Source organism: Microcebus murinus, chromosome 11, assembly GCF_040939455.1.
Source record: "Microcebus murinus isolate Inina chromosome 11, M.murinus_Inina_mat1.0, whole genome shotgun sequence".
NCBI lineage: Eukaryota > Metazoa > Chordata > Mammalia > Primates > Cheirogaleidae > Microcebus > Microcebus murinus.
The window spans coordinates 58,645,844-58,663,846 of record NC_134114.1 but is presented as its reverse complement, the minus strand read 5'-3'; the positions used below and the strand labels follow the sequence as shown (position 1 = coordinate 58,663,846).

The 18,003-nt window shown below is 42.7% G+C and overlaps 1 protein-coding gene and 1 non-coding gene across 3 annotated transcripts in view; both read right to left on the bottom strand.

Moving 5' to 3' along the window:
• The window catches only part of RASGRF2 (Ras protein specific guanine nucleotide releasing factor 2), a 213,431-nt gene that overhangs the window by 73,580 nt on the left and 121,848 nt on the right, over positions 1-18,003 (bottom strand). Inside the window, exons 15-17 of one of the 2 annotated variants that reach the window (XM_012766816.2) lie at positions 17,029-17,417; positions 7,466-7,591; positions 4,821-4,910 (exon numbers count right to left, since the gene is read on the bottom strand). In XM_012766816.2, the coding sequence (XP_012622270.1) occupies positions 4,821-4,910; positions 7,466-7,591; positions 17,029-17,417 (605 nt within the window). The remainder of the gene's footprint in view (positions 1-4,820; positions 4,911-7,465; positions 7,592-17,028; positions 17,418-18,003) is intronic. The other variant, XM_012766818.2, reaches the window with a different exon arrangement.
• LOC142874117 (U1 spliceosomal RNA) lies at positions 885-1,047 on the bottom strand. Its single transcript, XR_012921952.1, has one exon. It is a non-coding gene; the product is annotated as a U1 spliceosomal RNA (small nuclear RNA).

Sequence of the window (18,003 nt, the reverse complement as noted above, 5' to 3'; positions counted from 1 at the left end):
ATTTTAGATCATTTCATAAACTCTATAATTAATCCTACAGCTTCAGGTGTATAGTAAGCGCCATGATCTGCCTTGACATATTTATTCATTGAATTTGCATTTCTATTCACATCAGAACTACATCCAAACTGCACCTGCAGATTCTCAGTATCATCAGCCATTTGAAATGAACACATTTTAATTTCTACTCTATGCAGAGCTGTTAAATTTGGGCAGAGCACACAGGAACACCATCAACTGTTTGTCTCAGTCTTCTACTGTATAGCATTAAAGCCCTACTACAGAAAGAGGGGTTTATTTGACACTGGGGAAGGAAACAGAGTGGTGACATATATTAATACATTATTCTGCTCATTTGGTCAACTTTTCATTATCAATAGATGGCATTTTCTGCTGTTTTTCATTATACCATCTGACTTTGGACTAATTTAGAAGAAAGATGGCTAGTGACTGATCATTGGTACTCTCACCTCCACTCCCCAACACACAAAATTTCCGATAGCTCTTGTGATTCCAAGAATTATCTGGATTGGACTCAAAAGCAGATTTATCAGAAAGGTTAAGTTTCAGAGCTTCTCAATTTGTATGGGCCTCTTCCAAAGCCCTAGGAGGTGCCCTAAAGGTTTATATTTGCAATTTTATAAAAGGGAGGCCTTCAGGTGGCCCTCCCCAAATGGTATAAGCATCAGGCCCACAATTCTGCAACCATCCATAACTAGGCATAATATAACTTATAGATCAGCGATGGTACCTTCATTGGAAAGAAAGAAAAGCCTGCTTCTTTGGTTATGACTGCAACACAAAACCAATTCTTGTTAATGTCACAGTATGGATCTTTACCAGTTTAGGCAGTGCTTACATTCTTTTTTTTTTTTTTAAGATGCCAGGGGAAAGCGCGAACATAGTCCACCACTATCACAAATTATGCAGTTGAGTTTCCCATACTTGGGGAATCCTAGGGGTCAGCACATCCAGAATGCAATGGATAAGCCTCGCCATGGGAAAACCACCTTCATTATCATGGTATCTCCTCTGCCCGCTAAGTGTAGTGCTTGCATTCTGATTGGCAGCCAGCCTTTAGCGAGACCTGAGGCCTCAAGACTAAGCATGTCTCAAGAACTTTCCAATCATGAGTGTGAGGGAAAGTCTTACATCAGATCAAGACCAAGTCAACAAGGTTTATTTAGGAGCCCACAACATACTCAGCTCAGGGCTCTGGGTATCCAAAAAAGTGGTACTATGCACAAGAGAAACTCAAAAGCTGCTTACTGACTTGAAGGGACTGATATCACTTCCCCAGGTCAGTCAGAAAAATGAGACAAAAGCATTTTGCTATAGAAAAAACAAGAAAAATAACAACATCCAACAATTTAAAAATACCACAGCACTGTAAATGGATGGCCTGGTGTAGTTTTTTCTTTTCTGCACTGAATCTTCTTTATTGTAAGTATGAGGATTCAGTCATTGGTTCATTAATTCATTAATTCATTCAATTTGCATTTACTGATCATTTACTCTGTGTACAATACTATTCTAGATACCGGGAATACTGCAGAATAGAAAATAGACAAAAAAAACCTGCCCTCATGGATCTTATATTTTATTGGAGAAATGGAAAATCAGCAAGATAAATTGGTAAAATATATAGTATGTCAAATAGTGATAAGTGTTGAGGAAAAATAATAAGGCAAGGTTAGAAGGTGTGTGTAGGAAGTTGAAATTAATCAGGAAACACAAGAGATCATAACACTTAAGTTAAAAGATATATTCCTGTGCTATTGCCAGAAAAATACTATAAACAGAGAGAGAAGTAACATTGGAAGCATTCACAGAAGCATCATCATTAACTGACAGTTATAACCCAGAGTTGCCAGATTCCTGTGTATTTTGATGGTGGTGGGGGTTGTGGGTAGGGCTGGGAGAAGATTAAAACAGGAGGGAACCTGCAGGGGACCCTGAAACATGGAAACTCACTCTGCAGACCACATGGCTTGGCAGGGAGGTCCCTTGTTTCCTGTTTTCGGCCAGAACGCAGTAGAGCTGCACTTCCAGGTATGCTCATACTGCAGTCAAACAAGCAGACAGGAAGCCTGCAGACACTGATGAAAGTGTGAGGTGTTTACTTGTCTAACAACCTGCCCTCCTGCTTGCCTTCACAACTCATCAGGTTCTAGGATGCATTCGGGTTGGCAATTCCTGATTCATAGAAGAGACGCAACGTCTGTTTTGGGAGTTGACTCTTATCTGGTGCTCCCTTTGAACATCTGTCCAGCATCTGGGTCTCACTCTTCCCTGGGCAGCATCATGCTCTTCCTGGCCAGCCATCAAGCCCAGATCATCTTCCTTGTACTTCCCTGTTTCTACTCTGAGTCAAGAAGGTTAATTTAGGAGCCTATTGCTCTCTGCCCAGTTCTCCCAGGCAGGTGGAGGCCCTGCGGGGCCAGTTCCACCAAGTGGCTGAGCCCTGGGAATGCACGAGGCTCCACTCGCAAAAAGACTCCCCTTGTTACTGCCACCAGCCACTGAAACTGACCCATGTGCAACTTGTTGCCTTTACAGCAGAGCCACAGGCACTGTCCAATCCAATGCCTTATTGAATTGATTGAATTGAATCATGTGGCTCCAGACTGCACGGCAGGCACCATAACATAGTAAAAGAGCAGTCTGCTCACCCAGAATTCAGGCTACCCTGCACCCAGCAATGCTGGCTGTGGGCCATCAGCAAGTCCACAAAGCATAGACCGGCTCACTGAAGACAGTTTTCCTGCTAGGGCTATTTCAGCTGCAGGGGACAAGTAGGAAGAAAGGCAGCAGAAGCAGCGGGCATTCAGAAAAGTGAGAAAGACTTGGGTTTTTTTGGCTACTTTTTCCTTCTGACCCAATGTGCATGGACAAGCCAAAGTCAGAAAGACATTCCGTAAAGTGCACTATTATGGGTCAATCTCCATGGCAACCTCAGGTGAAAAAACAGACCTTCCCTTACCCAGCCTCCAACAAATGGGAAATGGGCTTATCTTGAATGAACCCAAAAGTATTTTCCCTCAAAAACCATACTTAAATTAGGAAACTTGTGCTCTTGTACTTCACTTTTTCCGAAGACAGACTAGCTTGTGAGAATGGAAGACAGGAGAAGGTCTTAGCAAATCACGATTGACAACTAACTCTGCTGAGAACATAGCAAAGACTCCCTTATTTCCCCTCGAAAATGTTCATTATTATAGTATGTAATCAACAATAGAAGTCACATGGATTGATGAAACGTCAATATTATGAGTATTATAGGCTATTTTGAGTTATGCTGATGGGACTTTTGAGGGAAGGGTTTAGGAATATTTGGGCAAAGAACACCCCAATTTGCCTGACCACATCCAATAAAGTATGTGTGGCAAAATGTTGAAGAAGTAGAATGAGGTCAATCTGCAAAATTTTTATTTAGATGGGATGTATAAGCTAATATATATTATACTATATAATATATAAATTACTGTGGTAGTTCATGTTCATTATAGAACATATCTCTTTGTTCTTCAATTTAGAAAAAAAAATCACACAGATGATACCTACCAGTTAATACTGTGAATATAGGTTCATAGGGTTTGGAAAAGGGCTCCTTTGTAACAAAAATGGCTAGCTAACAAAAAAATGGCTAGCTAATGTCACCATCTCTCATGGTGCTGCAAATCATGATGATTGGAATACATAGGTTTAGTTTAGGTGAAGACACAGCAACAAGGCTATTTTAACCACTTACACATTTATTTTAACATAATGTCCTCCTTGCACATGAGAGACGAGGAAAGAGATAATGAATATAATTTTCATCTATTAAAATACTGTGCTTTTATTTTCAGTGCATCTTCTTTACCCTGAAAATTAACTGACAGCAACTCAGAAAGAATCATGGAGCTACTGGAAATGAATTATGAGTCAGCTAAAGCAATGGTTCCACTCCTTTCCCCCCACTCCACAAGCCTTCCCTCCCACCTTGTATATGCTTTTAGCATTGTACTCAATTAAAATGGAAACATGTTCTCAGTAATTCGGCTAAAAAGGTTGAATCACTCTGTAAAACAATGCGAGAGAAATAACATAACCTTCTCTGATGCAGAATTTCTCAGAAGCTTAACACACAGACCTTCAGTGAAACTCATCTGAAGGTGCTCATTGAATTATTTATTTCATTGATTTTTTTTATTATTGTATATACTTATAGGGTACAATGTGATGTTCTGATGTATCTATACATTGAGGAATGATTAAATCAAACTAAATAACACCTATCACCTCACACACTTATTAATTTTTTTGTGTGGTGAGAACATTTGAAAATCTATTTTCTTGGCAATTTCCAAGTATGCAGTACATTATTTTTAACCATAGGCACCAGGCTGTACTTAGATCTTCAGAACTTATTCCTCTTGTTTAACTGACATTTTGTATCCTTTGACCAACATCTCCCCATTTCCTTCCCTCCCCAGCAGCCTCTGGTAACCACCATTCTATGCTCTACTTCTTTGAGTTTGACTTTTTGGACTCCACGTATAAGTGAGATCCTGCAGTATTTGTCTTTCTGCGTCTGGCTGATTTCCTATAGCATGTCCTCCAGGTTCATCCATCCACGTTGTCGCAAATGACAGGATTTCTGAAGATGCTTATTGGAAAGACAGTCTCTCCCTAGATATACTAACTCAGAATAGGAGCTTGGGATCTGCATCCTTAACAAGCCGCCCAGTGAGTGTATCATCAAGACACCGGCAGTCAAGGGCCACCGATTTCATATACATTGTCACATGTCTGTGCTGAGTTGCTCCCCCACTCACCTGGTGGGCTCCCGTGTCCTGCTGCAGCTGTGGCAATTGCAAAAGCGGAAGCCGGTGAGACAGAGCAGTGGGCATTGTCAGCTGTCTGTCCTGGTTATTTAAAAAGAAAGGAATGGAAAGGTGAAGCAAATGGATAATATTCTGTCATGAAAATTCTCATTTTTATTCCAGCACTGGATGAAGGACTGGGGCCAAATGCCCTGCATTGTCCCTGTTAATAGGCAAATGACAAGATTGCATATCAGCAATCCTACTTTGGGTGTGTGACCAAGAGAAATGAATACAGACATCTGCACAAAAACCATGTATGTGAGTAATCCTAGCAGGGAAAACGTAGAAACAACCAAATGTCCATCAGCTGATGAACAGACAAACAAAAACATGCTATAAGATGGATAAACCTGGAAAACATTATGCTAAGTGAAAGAAGCCAATCACAAAAGGTCACAATTGTATATGAAATGTCCAGAGTAGGAATCCACGGAGACAGAAAGTAGATGAGTGGTTGCCAGGGTTGGGGGAAGACAGGGATAGCAGATAGAGACTGCTTTTGGGTACATGGTTTCTTTTCAGATGATGAAAATGTTCTGGAATTAAATAGTGGTTATGGCTGCCTGACCTTGTGAGTACATTAAAACCACAGAACTCTCCACTTTAAAGGAGTGAATTTTATGATATGTGAACTGTATCTCAATTTAAAAAATATCTTTTTAAAAGATACTACATCATGTTACCAATAGAATTTCCTTCTCGAAGCACCTTTAAAAATGGGATGGGTTAAACATAGCCCTTCTAAAGTTGAAAGGATGCACTGAGAACCTGGTAGTCCCTCTCTCTCCCCAGACTGTACTTTACATGTGGCATCTGACAATGTTGGCTTTCCTCACTCAGGCTTTTAGTGAAAACAGCCCACTGTGATTCTGACCTGAGGGGTTTTTATTAGTTTGCCCCTAAAGTTATACAGTTATGCTTCAAATAAAAAATAAATAAGGGAGAAAGCAAAGAGTGGCTTCAATTTGCCCATGAAAGCATAACATAGCTCTATCTTCTCTTTCTGCAGTAGCCTTATATCATTTTCAGAACAAGGCGGCAGTTCTTGTTCTGCCAAGACAGAAGAACAGGCAAAATATCAGCTAGCCAGGGCGAAAATATGTGATACTGGCCCCATTTAGATTCTCCATATTATCACAGATTTCTGCCTCCTTTGTATGTTTCTATGGCTGTATGATTTATCAGGGAAGAAACAAAGGACTTAGTAAATCCACAAACAGGATTTGGATTTCCAAACAATCCTTAATAACAATTAAAAATTTACCTGTGAATATAAACACATGAAAAGAGAATATGAAGCAGAACTCTAATAATAGTAACAAGGTGAATGGCATATAGCACTTGCCATCGTAGAGTCTCACTTCCCAACTCTTCCAGGTTACAATGAACTCAAGGGGATCTGTCCTAGGTGGCAGTGGTCACGGAAGTTGCCGAGACCTTGGATTTGTCATATGACAAGCCAGGAGAGTCCAGCTTAATACTTTAATTTACCAGAAACACCCAAATGTCAGAGTGACCCATAACTGACCAGGAGCCTGAAAGCTCCAAGGGCTAATATCCATCCAGGCAAATCTGACAACAGCCTGACCCTGACCCTCAGATCTGATGACAATGACAACTGCTTCCACCAAGTGGCTAAGGCCACAAATGACCATTTGGAGCCATGCACTTTATCTTGGGCATGCTGCCTCACTTGCAGCATGAGTGTCAAAAACACTTTTACATTTTACTTCGGGGGAATCCAGTTTCATAATTGTGTAATTTTCTCTTCTGACTTGAAATAATTGGCTTGAGAAGAAAAAAGCAAACAGTTCAAAACTGTTATTTGGATAGATTTATTTGAGCAGTGGGGAAAATGGGGAGATTTTCAAAAGATTCCTATATTTTGCTCTGATTTTCCTCCAATTAGAGGACATTCGTTGTGTTCCAAAACAAACTCCGGGGTAATACTTTACAATTTTCGTAACTATATGAGAAAAAACATATGCCAGTTTCTGCCACTAGCAATAATAATGGCTGAGGTCCCATGCAACTGGACATTGTTTTAATAAGACCTCCCCCCAAAAACTGTGGTGTCCCAGATGACTCTATTTCTATAGACGACACTGGGACTCATGGGAATGTATCAGAGTCTAGGAACATTTTAGTCAAACTAGCACTGAAAGTCTTCCATTAGCCATCATCTAAAGACAACATTACTCCACACAAAATGCAATGCAATAATGGGGAACCAATACTAGTTAGACTGATGACATATTCTCTAATTGTTTATTTGTCCACAGCTGGGTGCTAGGGTAGCAATACAGCTGTCCCTTGGTATCCGTGGGGTGTTGGTTCCAGGACCTCTCTTGGACACCAAATACTATGGATGCTCAAGTCCCCGATCTAAAATAGTGTAGTATTTGCATATAACCTGCACACATCCTCCTGTATACTTTAAATAACCTGTGGATTACTTATAATAACTAATAAAATGTAAATGCTATGTAAACAGTCATTATACTATATCCTTTAGAGAATAAGGGAAAGGTTCAGAAACGAGAAGTCACTTTTCACTTTTGCATTTCTGGGTCCCTCCCTGAGCGCTCACCTACCTACGGGCTGGCGGTAGCGGAGGTGCCGTGGAGTCGAGGGGGACCTGCACGGGGAAAGTTCCGCGGGGTCCGCTGCCGGGGAGCTGTCCGCTCCTGCTCGCTCCGCTGGTGCAGACTCTAGGACTGCTGCTTGAAAACATCATGAATTTTAACAACCAGGCCATGAATTCAAGGGCTTCTTGTCAGTATCATGCATGGAAACACAAAAGTTCATTGCAGGTAATAAGCGTTTCACATCAGGCTACATTTTTAAAGGGCTTGAACGTAAAGTCAAGTGCCGACCCCACCAAATCCAAGTGCGGATCTTCTCTAACCCTGTCTTGCTTGCTGACTCTGGCTGAGCCTGGCTGGCCCCTTCTGTCCAATGCAACGGCAGATGTTAAAAAAAAAAACAGGGGGTATGCATTGGATACCCCACCCTTCAGGACGTTTTTGCTTTCTTGGAATGGGGAGAGAGGAAATTTTTCAGATTACAGAGCAGATTGGAATAAAAATTGGAGCTTCAAAGCCGGGCGCGGTGGCTCACGCCTGTAATCCTAGCACTCTGGGAGGCTGAGGCGGGCGGATTGCTCAAGGTCAGGAGTTCGAAACCGGCCTGAGCGAGACCCCGTCTCTACCAAAAATAGAAATAAATTAATTGACCAACTAAAAATATATATACAAAAAATGAGCCGGGCATGGTGGCGCATGCCTGTAGTCCCAGCTACTCGGGAGGCTGAGGCAGCAGGATCGCTTGAGCCCAGGACTTTGAGGTTGCTGTGAGCCAGGCTGACGCCACGGCACTCACTCTAGCCAGGGCAACAAAGTGAGACTCTGTCTCAAAAAAAAAAAAAAAAAAAAAAATTGGGACTTCACTAGTTCTTTGCCTGGGTTGCTTTCTTAAGACAACGAAAGTTTGACTGTCTATCAAGGTAGCCCCACCTCCCCAGGAAGCTCTGGGGCTCCTGGGAATCTAGAACTACATTGTCCAAAACAGCAGCACTAACCAAATGTGGCTATGTAAATTTATATGAACTCAAGTTAAAATAATACTTCAGCTCCCCACTTGCACTAGCCACATTTTCAGTGCTCAGTAGCCACACGTGGCTACCAGTTACAGCACTGTACAGCACAGACATACAGCATTTCCACCCTCCCAGAAAATTCTACTGGGTATTTCTTGGCTAGAGCTACAGATCAGCAGAAACAAGCCGAAATTTTAAAAGTGAACTGCTGGAGGGTTTATGATCATTTGAGCCTCTTCGCTGTAGCTAGCATCCTGAGTATAAAAGACACATCATTCTAGGGTCACACTTAGGCCATTACTAATGATGTTTCTATACCCCTCCCACTGACTTATTAAGCAGGTAAAACTACCACTAAGTGTATGTTCTTTCAAGAAAAAATATTACAAAAATTTAATAAATTTCCCGTAATCCTTCCACTTCTTTTTCCTTGGGCTTTTCATTAACTTCCACTAATAAAAACTTAAGAGTCACCTCCACTAATTTTACATTAATCCTGTCAGCAGAACCACTTCTCTTTGCCATTTCATTCAAGATTTCACTCGAATTTTCCAAAATCTCTAATGACTTCATATAAAGCCATTTTTATACTTGCATGTGATTTACTCCCTTAGAAATATGACAATTTTGCTCTTCTGAAACACAAAGGGGCTGGTGAAGGGAAATGGTTAGAATCTTTCCCTGAATGACATAATTACAGTAAAACCAGCAAGGATGCAAGATGCAGACAAAAAAAAAAAAATCAGTGCTTAGCTGTTAGTTTTATTATTTTCTAAATAACTCCTTCAAAATTCAGTAATGGAAGGCATCTGCTCTGTAAAAACAAGCAGAATATCAAATACGTGTCCTTGGTCTGATTCAACCATTCAGTCATCTGAGGAAAATGAGAAAATTGTTAGTCAGCGATTACACTGAACCCAAAAAAGTTCCCAGGGAGAGCTGGACAGGACCTGAAAGTCCTGAAAGAACAGGAAGGCGAAGAATAATACTGTCAGCTAACAGGCACCTAACGAGAAGAAACCACGCCAGCACGGTGGAGGGGCGGGGAGGGGAAGCATTTCCTTCTGGCATGTTCACTTTCTATCAAGCTCCTGTGCAAACAGCTTTGCCTGTAGGACGAGTGGGCAGATGTGGGCTCAAAACAAATGCTAAAATTGGGAGCACTTTCAGCCCACAGGCAGGCAATTTTCAAACTAAGAACACAGAAACAGACACTAACTAGCGCTGTAGGCTGCGCAGCAACACTTAGGCGGCTAGGCTGCGCAGCCGTGGCCTGGGTGAGCGCGGAGCGGGTAGGCAAGCGCCCCTTTGGCTCTCCTTCCTTGCCTGCCGTTGCTTTGATGTTTGTTGGGACCCCATCACTGGGTGGAATCTGGATATCTGAGTCATGCTGATATTTGTGGTTTTTAGAAGCACGTGGGGTGGAGGAAGATAGGAACCGCCTGGGAGTAAGACAAAAGGTCACTAGTGAATGCTGGGTGGGCCTGAAACAGACTTGGGGATTGGGTTGGACAAAAATTAAATTGCACTCTTATTTTCCCTAAAAAGTTCATTGTCTCGCTCACATTGGGGGCTATTTCCTATTTCTCTTCTTTCCCTTCACATCATTTGAAGTTCTCTTGCCAGAAAATATTGCAAGGCTGGCTTTGTCACTGGAATGACAATAAAACTGGACAAAGGTCACTAGTATTTCTCGAAGCGCGTGCCCTGAAACATCCAGCCGGATAGCAGCGAGGGAGACCTATGATGTCAGCAAGGATCTAAGAGGCAAAACTGATATTATGCAATGAGATTGTGCAGGGTTGTATCCTTAAGCAAGAAGCAGAAAATGTATAAACTGTTGGCACAGGATTCTCATTCAAGTTTGCCAACTGTTTTCAGCACTAACATTATGGGAAGAACATGCAAACATCATTCAAATTAAAGACAGATCCGCATCTCCCTTTTCTTTGTGAAGACTAGACAGCAGGGTTAATACAGAGGCATGCTTGGCCCCTACAAGAGGAGTTTGTGTGTGTGTGTGTGCGCGCACCTGCTCGCACAAACTGAACTTTCAGACAGACACTGAAGTAAAATGTGGGGGTGCGGGGAGAATGGGAGTGATGAGGAGCAGCTATAAACACAGATGAAGCTTTGTTCACTCGCCACTGCTCACCTCCTGCTCTGTGGCCCGGTTCCTAACAGTCTATGGACCGGTACTGGTCTGCTGCCTGGGAGTTGGGGACCGCAGCTGCAGAGGACCGCACAGCATTCATTTGTTCACTAACCATACCCCAGGCCTCACATAACTTTTTCCCTTTTTTTCCCCATTGCTTGATTTCCTTATCTGCTTTGTTTTTAATCCAGTGGTACTCTGTGTGTCTTTGAACTACCACATTAAATATTTTTAAGTATAAGATGGAAAATAAATGCATTAAAAAGAAATTAGAGGATGGCTATAGAAAGGGAAAAGAAAAGAAAGGAAAAGAAAGAAAGAAAAGAGAAAAGAAAGAGAAAGAAAGAAGAAAAAAGAAAGAAAGAAAGAAAGAAAGAAAGAAAGAAAGAAAGAAAGAAAGAAAGAAAGAAAGAAAGAAAGAAAGAAAGAAGAAGGAAGGAAGGAAGGAAGGAAGGAAGGAAGGAAGGAAGGAAGGAAGGAAGGAAGGAAGGAAGGAAGGAAGGAAATGAATTAGAGGATGGCTATAGAAAGTGAAAAGAAATAAAGACACAAAGAAGTGGCTAGGAACAAGTGCTGAATGGCAGGATTGAGGGATGGGTCATGGTAAAAGTGAGCAGGATCTGGAGAAGCAGGCTAGAGAACGCCTGCATTGCCACCAATGGAGAGTTAGAGAATCTGGGGAGGGCTCAGAAAAAGAGAATAGCTGTAGGGAAGGTCCGAATCTTCTTAGAGATTACGTAAGTGATCATGTTCAGAATGTTGGTAGAAATATGGGTGATAAAGACAATTCTGATCAGGTCTCAGATGGAAATGAGGAACAAGGTGTTGGAAACTGGAGGAAAGGCCATCCTCCTCGTTATAAAGTAGCAGAGAACATGGGTGAATTGTGTCCATGCCCAGTGGCTTTATGGAAGGCAGAGAACTTAACAGCAATGAACGAGGATATCTGGCAGAAGAAATTTCTAAGCAAAATATTGAAGGAGCTGCATGGCTACTTTTAACTGCATAAAGTTAGATGCAAGAGGCACAAAATGATTTAAAGGTGGAATTTATAATTAAAAGGGAAATAGAGTAGAGAGATTTAGAAAAATCATAGACTGGCCATGTCAAGAGTAAAAAGGCATCTTTAGGAGAGCAAAGTGACCATTTGCTAAAGATATTAGCATGAAAGAGATTGGTTTATCGAGAAGGGAGGCAGGTGATATTCATTAAGACAATGGGAGAATGACTTCAAAGGCATTTCAGAGATCTTTGAGGAAAGCTAGCACCTTGAGGGCAAGGTTTCCAGAGAGGAGCCCAAGGGACCTCAGCATTCACTGCACAGGGCTGCCTTGGTACGCTGCTCACCACATTTCTGTGCAGTGCTCCTCAGCCACCCAGCTTTGGCTCTGGCAAACCCAGGTGCTGCTCAGGCCATCACTCCAGAGAGCATCGCTCCAGAGGGCATTAACTCTTGGTGGCATCCACATGGTGCTAATTCTGCAGGTTCCCAGAGTGCACAAACTGTGGATTTCAAAGGATGTCACAGATAGCCCGGAGGCCCAGACAGAGACTTGTCATAGGAGCAGAGCCCCAAAAGAAAGTCCTCACTGAGGCAATGCCTAGTGGAGCCATGAGAGTGAAGTCATTGCAGAGATCCCAGAACTATGAGCATGCAAAACTAGTCTGGAGAGCTGCAGGCAAGAGACCCCAATCCATGAGAGCTGGTGTGTGAGCTGAGCCCAGCAAAGCCATAGTGACAGTGCTGCCTAAGGCTTTGGGAGCCCAACCCCAACCCAGTGTGCCCAGGAGGCAGCAGATGGAGTGAAAAGATTATCCTGGATCTTCAGACTTAATTTTGTCTGCCCTGTTGTGTTTTAGACTTACTTGGGGCCTGTTACTCCTTTCTTCTTGCCTATTTCTCCCTTTCTCAATGGGAATGTCTATCCTATGCCTGTCCTACCATTGTATTTTGACAGTAGATAATGTGTTTTAATTCTATAAGCTCACAGCTGCAGGGGAGTTCTCCTGAGGATGACTGTGCTTTGAGTCACACCCAGACTTGATTCAGATAAGACTCTGGACCTTGGACTTTTCAGTTATTGCTGGAACAGGTTAAGACTTTAGGGGCTGCTAGGATGGAGTAAATGTATTTTACATGTGGAAAGGGCATGAATTTGGGGGGCCAGAGGTGGGAATGCTATGGTTTGAATGTGTATCCCAAAGTTGATGTGTTGAAAACTTAATCCTATTGCAATAGTGCTGAGAGGTGGGACTTCTAAGAGGCGATTAGATGATGAGGGCTCTGCCCACATGAATGGATTAATGCTGTTATCTTGGGAGCGGGCTCCTTATAAAAGGATGAGTTTGGCCCCTTCCCTCTGGCTCTTTCTCTATCTTTCCCCCTCTTTCTCTCTCACCCGTGGGGTGCCTTCCACCATGTTATAAAGCAGCAAGCGGGCCCTCACTAGACGTCAGCACTTTGCTCTTAGACTTCCAGCCTACAGAACTGTGAGAAATAGATTCCTGTTCATTTTTAAATCACCCAGTCTCAGATATTCTGTTACAGTGGCACAAAGTAATCTAAGACACCCAAGTCTAACTTTCTTCCAGTTTATTGCCCCAGAGAAAAAACTACGAATTCTTACTCCATCCCAAGCTGGTTTCATGTCATGGCATTGGACCATGACTGGGCTTGGGTTTTGAAGACCAGAACTAGGGAATTTGGTGACCCAAGTGGAACACTCCCTGTGTTACAAATAAAGTGGTATACTTAATTATGACTGACAATGGGCAGCTGGACTGGGACCTCTAGAACTATGACATGTGTTTAGACTATAATGCAGAAAGAAATAGATTTTGCTTTTGCTTTTTCTATTAAAGGAAACAATTTAATATCCGTACTACTAGGCCGTAGCCAAAATAAAATACAATCCCTGTGAAATTACAAAAAAAGAAAAGAGATTCTCATCTCACACCCATTAGAATGGCCATTATAAAAGAAAATCCCAGAAAATAACAAGTGTTGGTGAGCATGTGGAATCCTTGTGCATTGTTGGTGGGAATGCAAAATGGCACAACCACTATGGAAAACAGTACGGAGTTTCCTCAAAAAATTAAAAGCAGAATTACCACACGACTCAGCAATCCTACTTTTGGGCATATAATATACCCAAAAGAATTGAAAACAAGATCATAAAGAGATATTTGCATACCCATGTTCACTACAGCATTATTCACAATAGCTAAGAGGTGGAAGCAACCAAAATGGTCATTGAGAGATGAATGGATAAAGAAAACAGGTATATGCATACAATGAAATATTATTCAGCCTTAATAAAAGAAGGAAATCCTATCACATGTTACAACATGGATGAACCATGAGGACATTTTGCTAAGTGAAATGAGCCAGTCAGAAAAAGATAAATACTGAACAATTTCACTTATACAAGGTACTTAAAGTAATCAAACTCATAGAGACAGAAAGTAGAATGGTGGGTACCAGGGGCTTGAGGGAGGAGAAAATGAGATATTATTGTTTAATAAGTATAAAGTTATGAAAAAGTTCTAGAGACATCTTGTACAACAATGTGAATGTACTTAACACTACTAAGCTATACACATAAAAATAGTTCAGATGGTAAGAAGAAGAAGGAGGAGGAGAACAAAAAAGAGTATTTAGGAGAGTTGTTGTTTTCAAGTTTACTCAATGCTAGAAAGCCCTAAGAAGGCTCATGAATGGGGTCTGTATTATAGGGCTGCCCCTGGTGCCAAAACAGGACGAAACCTGTCCCTTGAGAAGCAATGATGTCTCCTGCTCTCCAAAATGGCATTAACCACTGGTGGGTACCACTACCCCTTTGCTTATATATTCTCTTTGCCCAGAAGTTTGCCCATCTCCTGCTTCCAACCCATATATCTATTTTTCTTGCCTCATGTCAAAGATGTTTCCTGTTTCTGCTCAAGCAGATGTGATCTCCCTTCCTTCAGCTTCCAGAACACTCTTATCTACACCTTCTGTACCATCTGCTTTTATACTTATGTTGGGTCTCTATTATTCGCATAAGTACAGTGTGAGGGGTGAAGGCACCATCTTAGTTACCATTACGGACTCTGTAGCACACAGGGTATTCCACACAGACAAGAGGTCACTTAATGACTGTGTCTATCCCAGCCCCAGGAGCAATCAAACCACAGCCTCAGAGCCACTAATGCCTGACACTAAAATGCTCATTCTTAAAGCTCTCCTAACAAAAAAAGGACATGAGACTCCAGACTTATCTCCAGATTTCTCCTCCCCTACCTACATGTATCCAATAAAGGAGAGAGAAAAACTTCCCATATTCCAGAAAACTCCTGTACTTCCCAGGCTGCTGCGCCTAGGAAGTGCAGGAGTCATGCCCTCTGTGGAGGTTCCCAAGCACTGGATGGAACCCCAGATGCACTTGTCAGCTCATGCACTACCTCATTATCCCCAAGAAGAATCCATCATGATTTTGCTGAAGCTTGCTGTTCTAATGACTTTTTAATTATCTTCCCCCTTTCCTCCTCTTTAGTTGCTCACTTGTCAATTTAAAGAATTTCTTGTTAAAAAGGTTGCTACTTTTGATGATGACAACCACTCCAGTTAAAATTCCATTAAGTACTTCAATCAGGAAGCTTACTTAAATGATCTGAGCTAGAAAGCACACAGGAACTTCAACCGGGTAGAAAAGCAGGGTATATTCTTCCATCTGAATGATCCTCCTTGAAATTTGGACACTTTGTCTGATTTATTGCCCAATTTTTATTATGTTATCAATAAATAACTCAATTATGCAGTTAACAAAAAAAATCTCTTTGCTATTTTGGCTGGGAAACCATTTTTGTTTTCATTACAGATTTTAAAAGCAACTGGATTTTAAAAGCAACAAGGATCACCTTCTCAGATCCCTACATTGTACCAAGCTGAGAAAGCTAAAATGAGGGGCCAGAGCAGTGGTCCCCAACTTTTTGGCACCAGGGACTGGTTTCACGGAATACAATTTTTCCACAGACCTGGGCGGTGGGCGGGGAGGACAATTTTGGGATGATTCAAGCACATTACATTTATTGTGCGGTCAAACCTCACTGCTAACAATGATCTGTATTTGCAGCCGCTCCTCAGCGCTAGCATCACCGCCTCAGCTCCACCTCAGATCATCAGACATTAGATTCTCATAAGGAGCGTGCAACCGAGATCCCTCACATGTGCAGTTTACAGTAGGGTTTGAGTTCCTTTGAGAATCTAATGTGGCCACTGATCTCACAGGAGGCGGAGCTCAGGCGGTGATTCAAGTGATTCATCTGTAAATACAGATGAAGCTTCACTTGCTCACCCACCCCTCACTTCCTGCTGTGCAGTCTGTTTTGGTTTCTAACAGGCCATGACTGGTCCCAGGTCCGCTGCCCAGGGGATTGGGGAATGCAGGGCTAGAGGACCCTCGATTAGTTCACTGCATGTTTTACTTCATTCATTTAACAAAAATTTACTATCTGCCAGGCACTGGCCAAGACACTGAGGATACAGAGGTGAACAGATAGGCAAGGTTTCTGGTCTCACGGAGCTTACATGGGGAAAGGCTGTCCAAGCAGAGGGAAGAGCAAGTGCAAAAGCCCCGAGGCAGGAATGACTGAGGTGTGTTTGAGACACAAAAAGGAAATCAATGTGACTGTTGCTAGCAGATGAGGAAGCCTGGCAGGGCCAGGGGCCAGGGAGGAAGACAGGAGCCCAGTACTATAAGATCTGAAGGCCTTGAAAAGGAGAATGTACTGTATTCTAAGTGCAATGGGAAGTCAGTAGAGAATTTAAGCAGGAAACCCTATGATCTAATCCACATTTTAAAAAACCATTTGACTGTGGCATGAGCAATTAACACTGTCTCTGATTTGATTTCTCTCTATATACCTCTGTTGTAATACAGAGTGTTGCCCTCGTAACCAAACTGAAGAAGCCATCATGGTGCTTTCAGGCTGGGCCATCCTCAGCAGAAAAAGGCTGGAAGCACACACAGGTGCTTAAGGCAAACAGTGGAGGAGGAGAAAGCTCCGAGGCTTGAGCTCATGGATGCCCACAACCTACCTCCATGCAAAGCACCATGCTAGGCTCTTTAGCCAACCAGCCTTGACCAAATTCCAAGACCCTCCCAATAATACCATTCCAATATGCCAATCTTCCATAGACAACTGGCTACCATTAGCATTTTACTATAGGGGCATAAGGACAACCAAACTTGCCCTCTGTTCCCCAAAGGGTAGAGGAAACTACAGGAACTTTCTCTTCTAACTAGCCACTGTTAGCAGTAGGAAAGTTGTAAAGACAGGGGACTGGGGTTCCAGGAGGAATGGTGGGGAAGCAGGCGGCCAGCAAACGTGGGGTGCAATCACGCAAATGTGCTGGACGATACCTCTTTGAATACTTCGTTTTAGCTTGTTACACAGATCCACGCGGGGGTTATCTACATTCTCGTCTACAGATCCCGGGCTTTGCTCTGGAGAAGAGAGGCCTCTGCTAAGATCCAACGGTACTTTACCAGTGTGCGGCGGTGGGGACGCAGCGGGGCTGTGGGTGGTGGTGGGACTGCCAGATGACGAGGAAGTGGTCAGGTCCAGCGCTCCTATCCTTGAGTTCAAGGGAGAAGTCAAGGACAGCTTTCTGGCCCTCACTGGGGAGGATGTTCGGGACACGGCCAGCGGCGGTGGGGAAGAGAATTTGCGGCATAGACGTGGGGATTTTCCATCCGCCAAATGTTCACCTCTGTTGTTCTGGCTGGTAGCAAAAAATAATTCCAATGACCTAAAAATAAGAGCAAGAGCTAATAACAGATTGTAGCCAAGTGAAACGATTTCCCAGATGTCATTCGAGAACATGCTCCCTTCATTTAAAGGCTATGATAGCATTGCCCTTCTCTTGCTGGATCTTTCTTAATCTACATGCTGCATGTATACCATGCACTTGCCCAAGAAGCACAGACATTTTCGGGGAATTATCTAATTCCTTGCTACAATCAACTGTGGTCCAAAGACCAGCAGCATTGGTATCTCTGGGGAGCTTGTCAGACATTCGGAACTCAGGCTCCACTCCAGACCTACTGGATCAGAGCAGGCAATTTAAAAAGACACATCCCCTCTTAAGCTGTTTCTTATGCATATTGAAGTTTGAAAAGCACAATTAGGAAGGAAGGAAGAAAGGAAGGAAGGAAAGGAGGTAGGGAAGGAGAGAGGAAGGAAGGAAGATCCTAAAGCAACAGATTTAGATTCCAAATAATCACAGAGCAAGCAAAGGCCACTTGGAGACTTCAGGGTTCTCAGCTTCTCCCCTGGGGAACTCTCTGTGACCTTTGCTTACCACTTCTACTGGCCGGGCATGGTAAGTTCAAGGG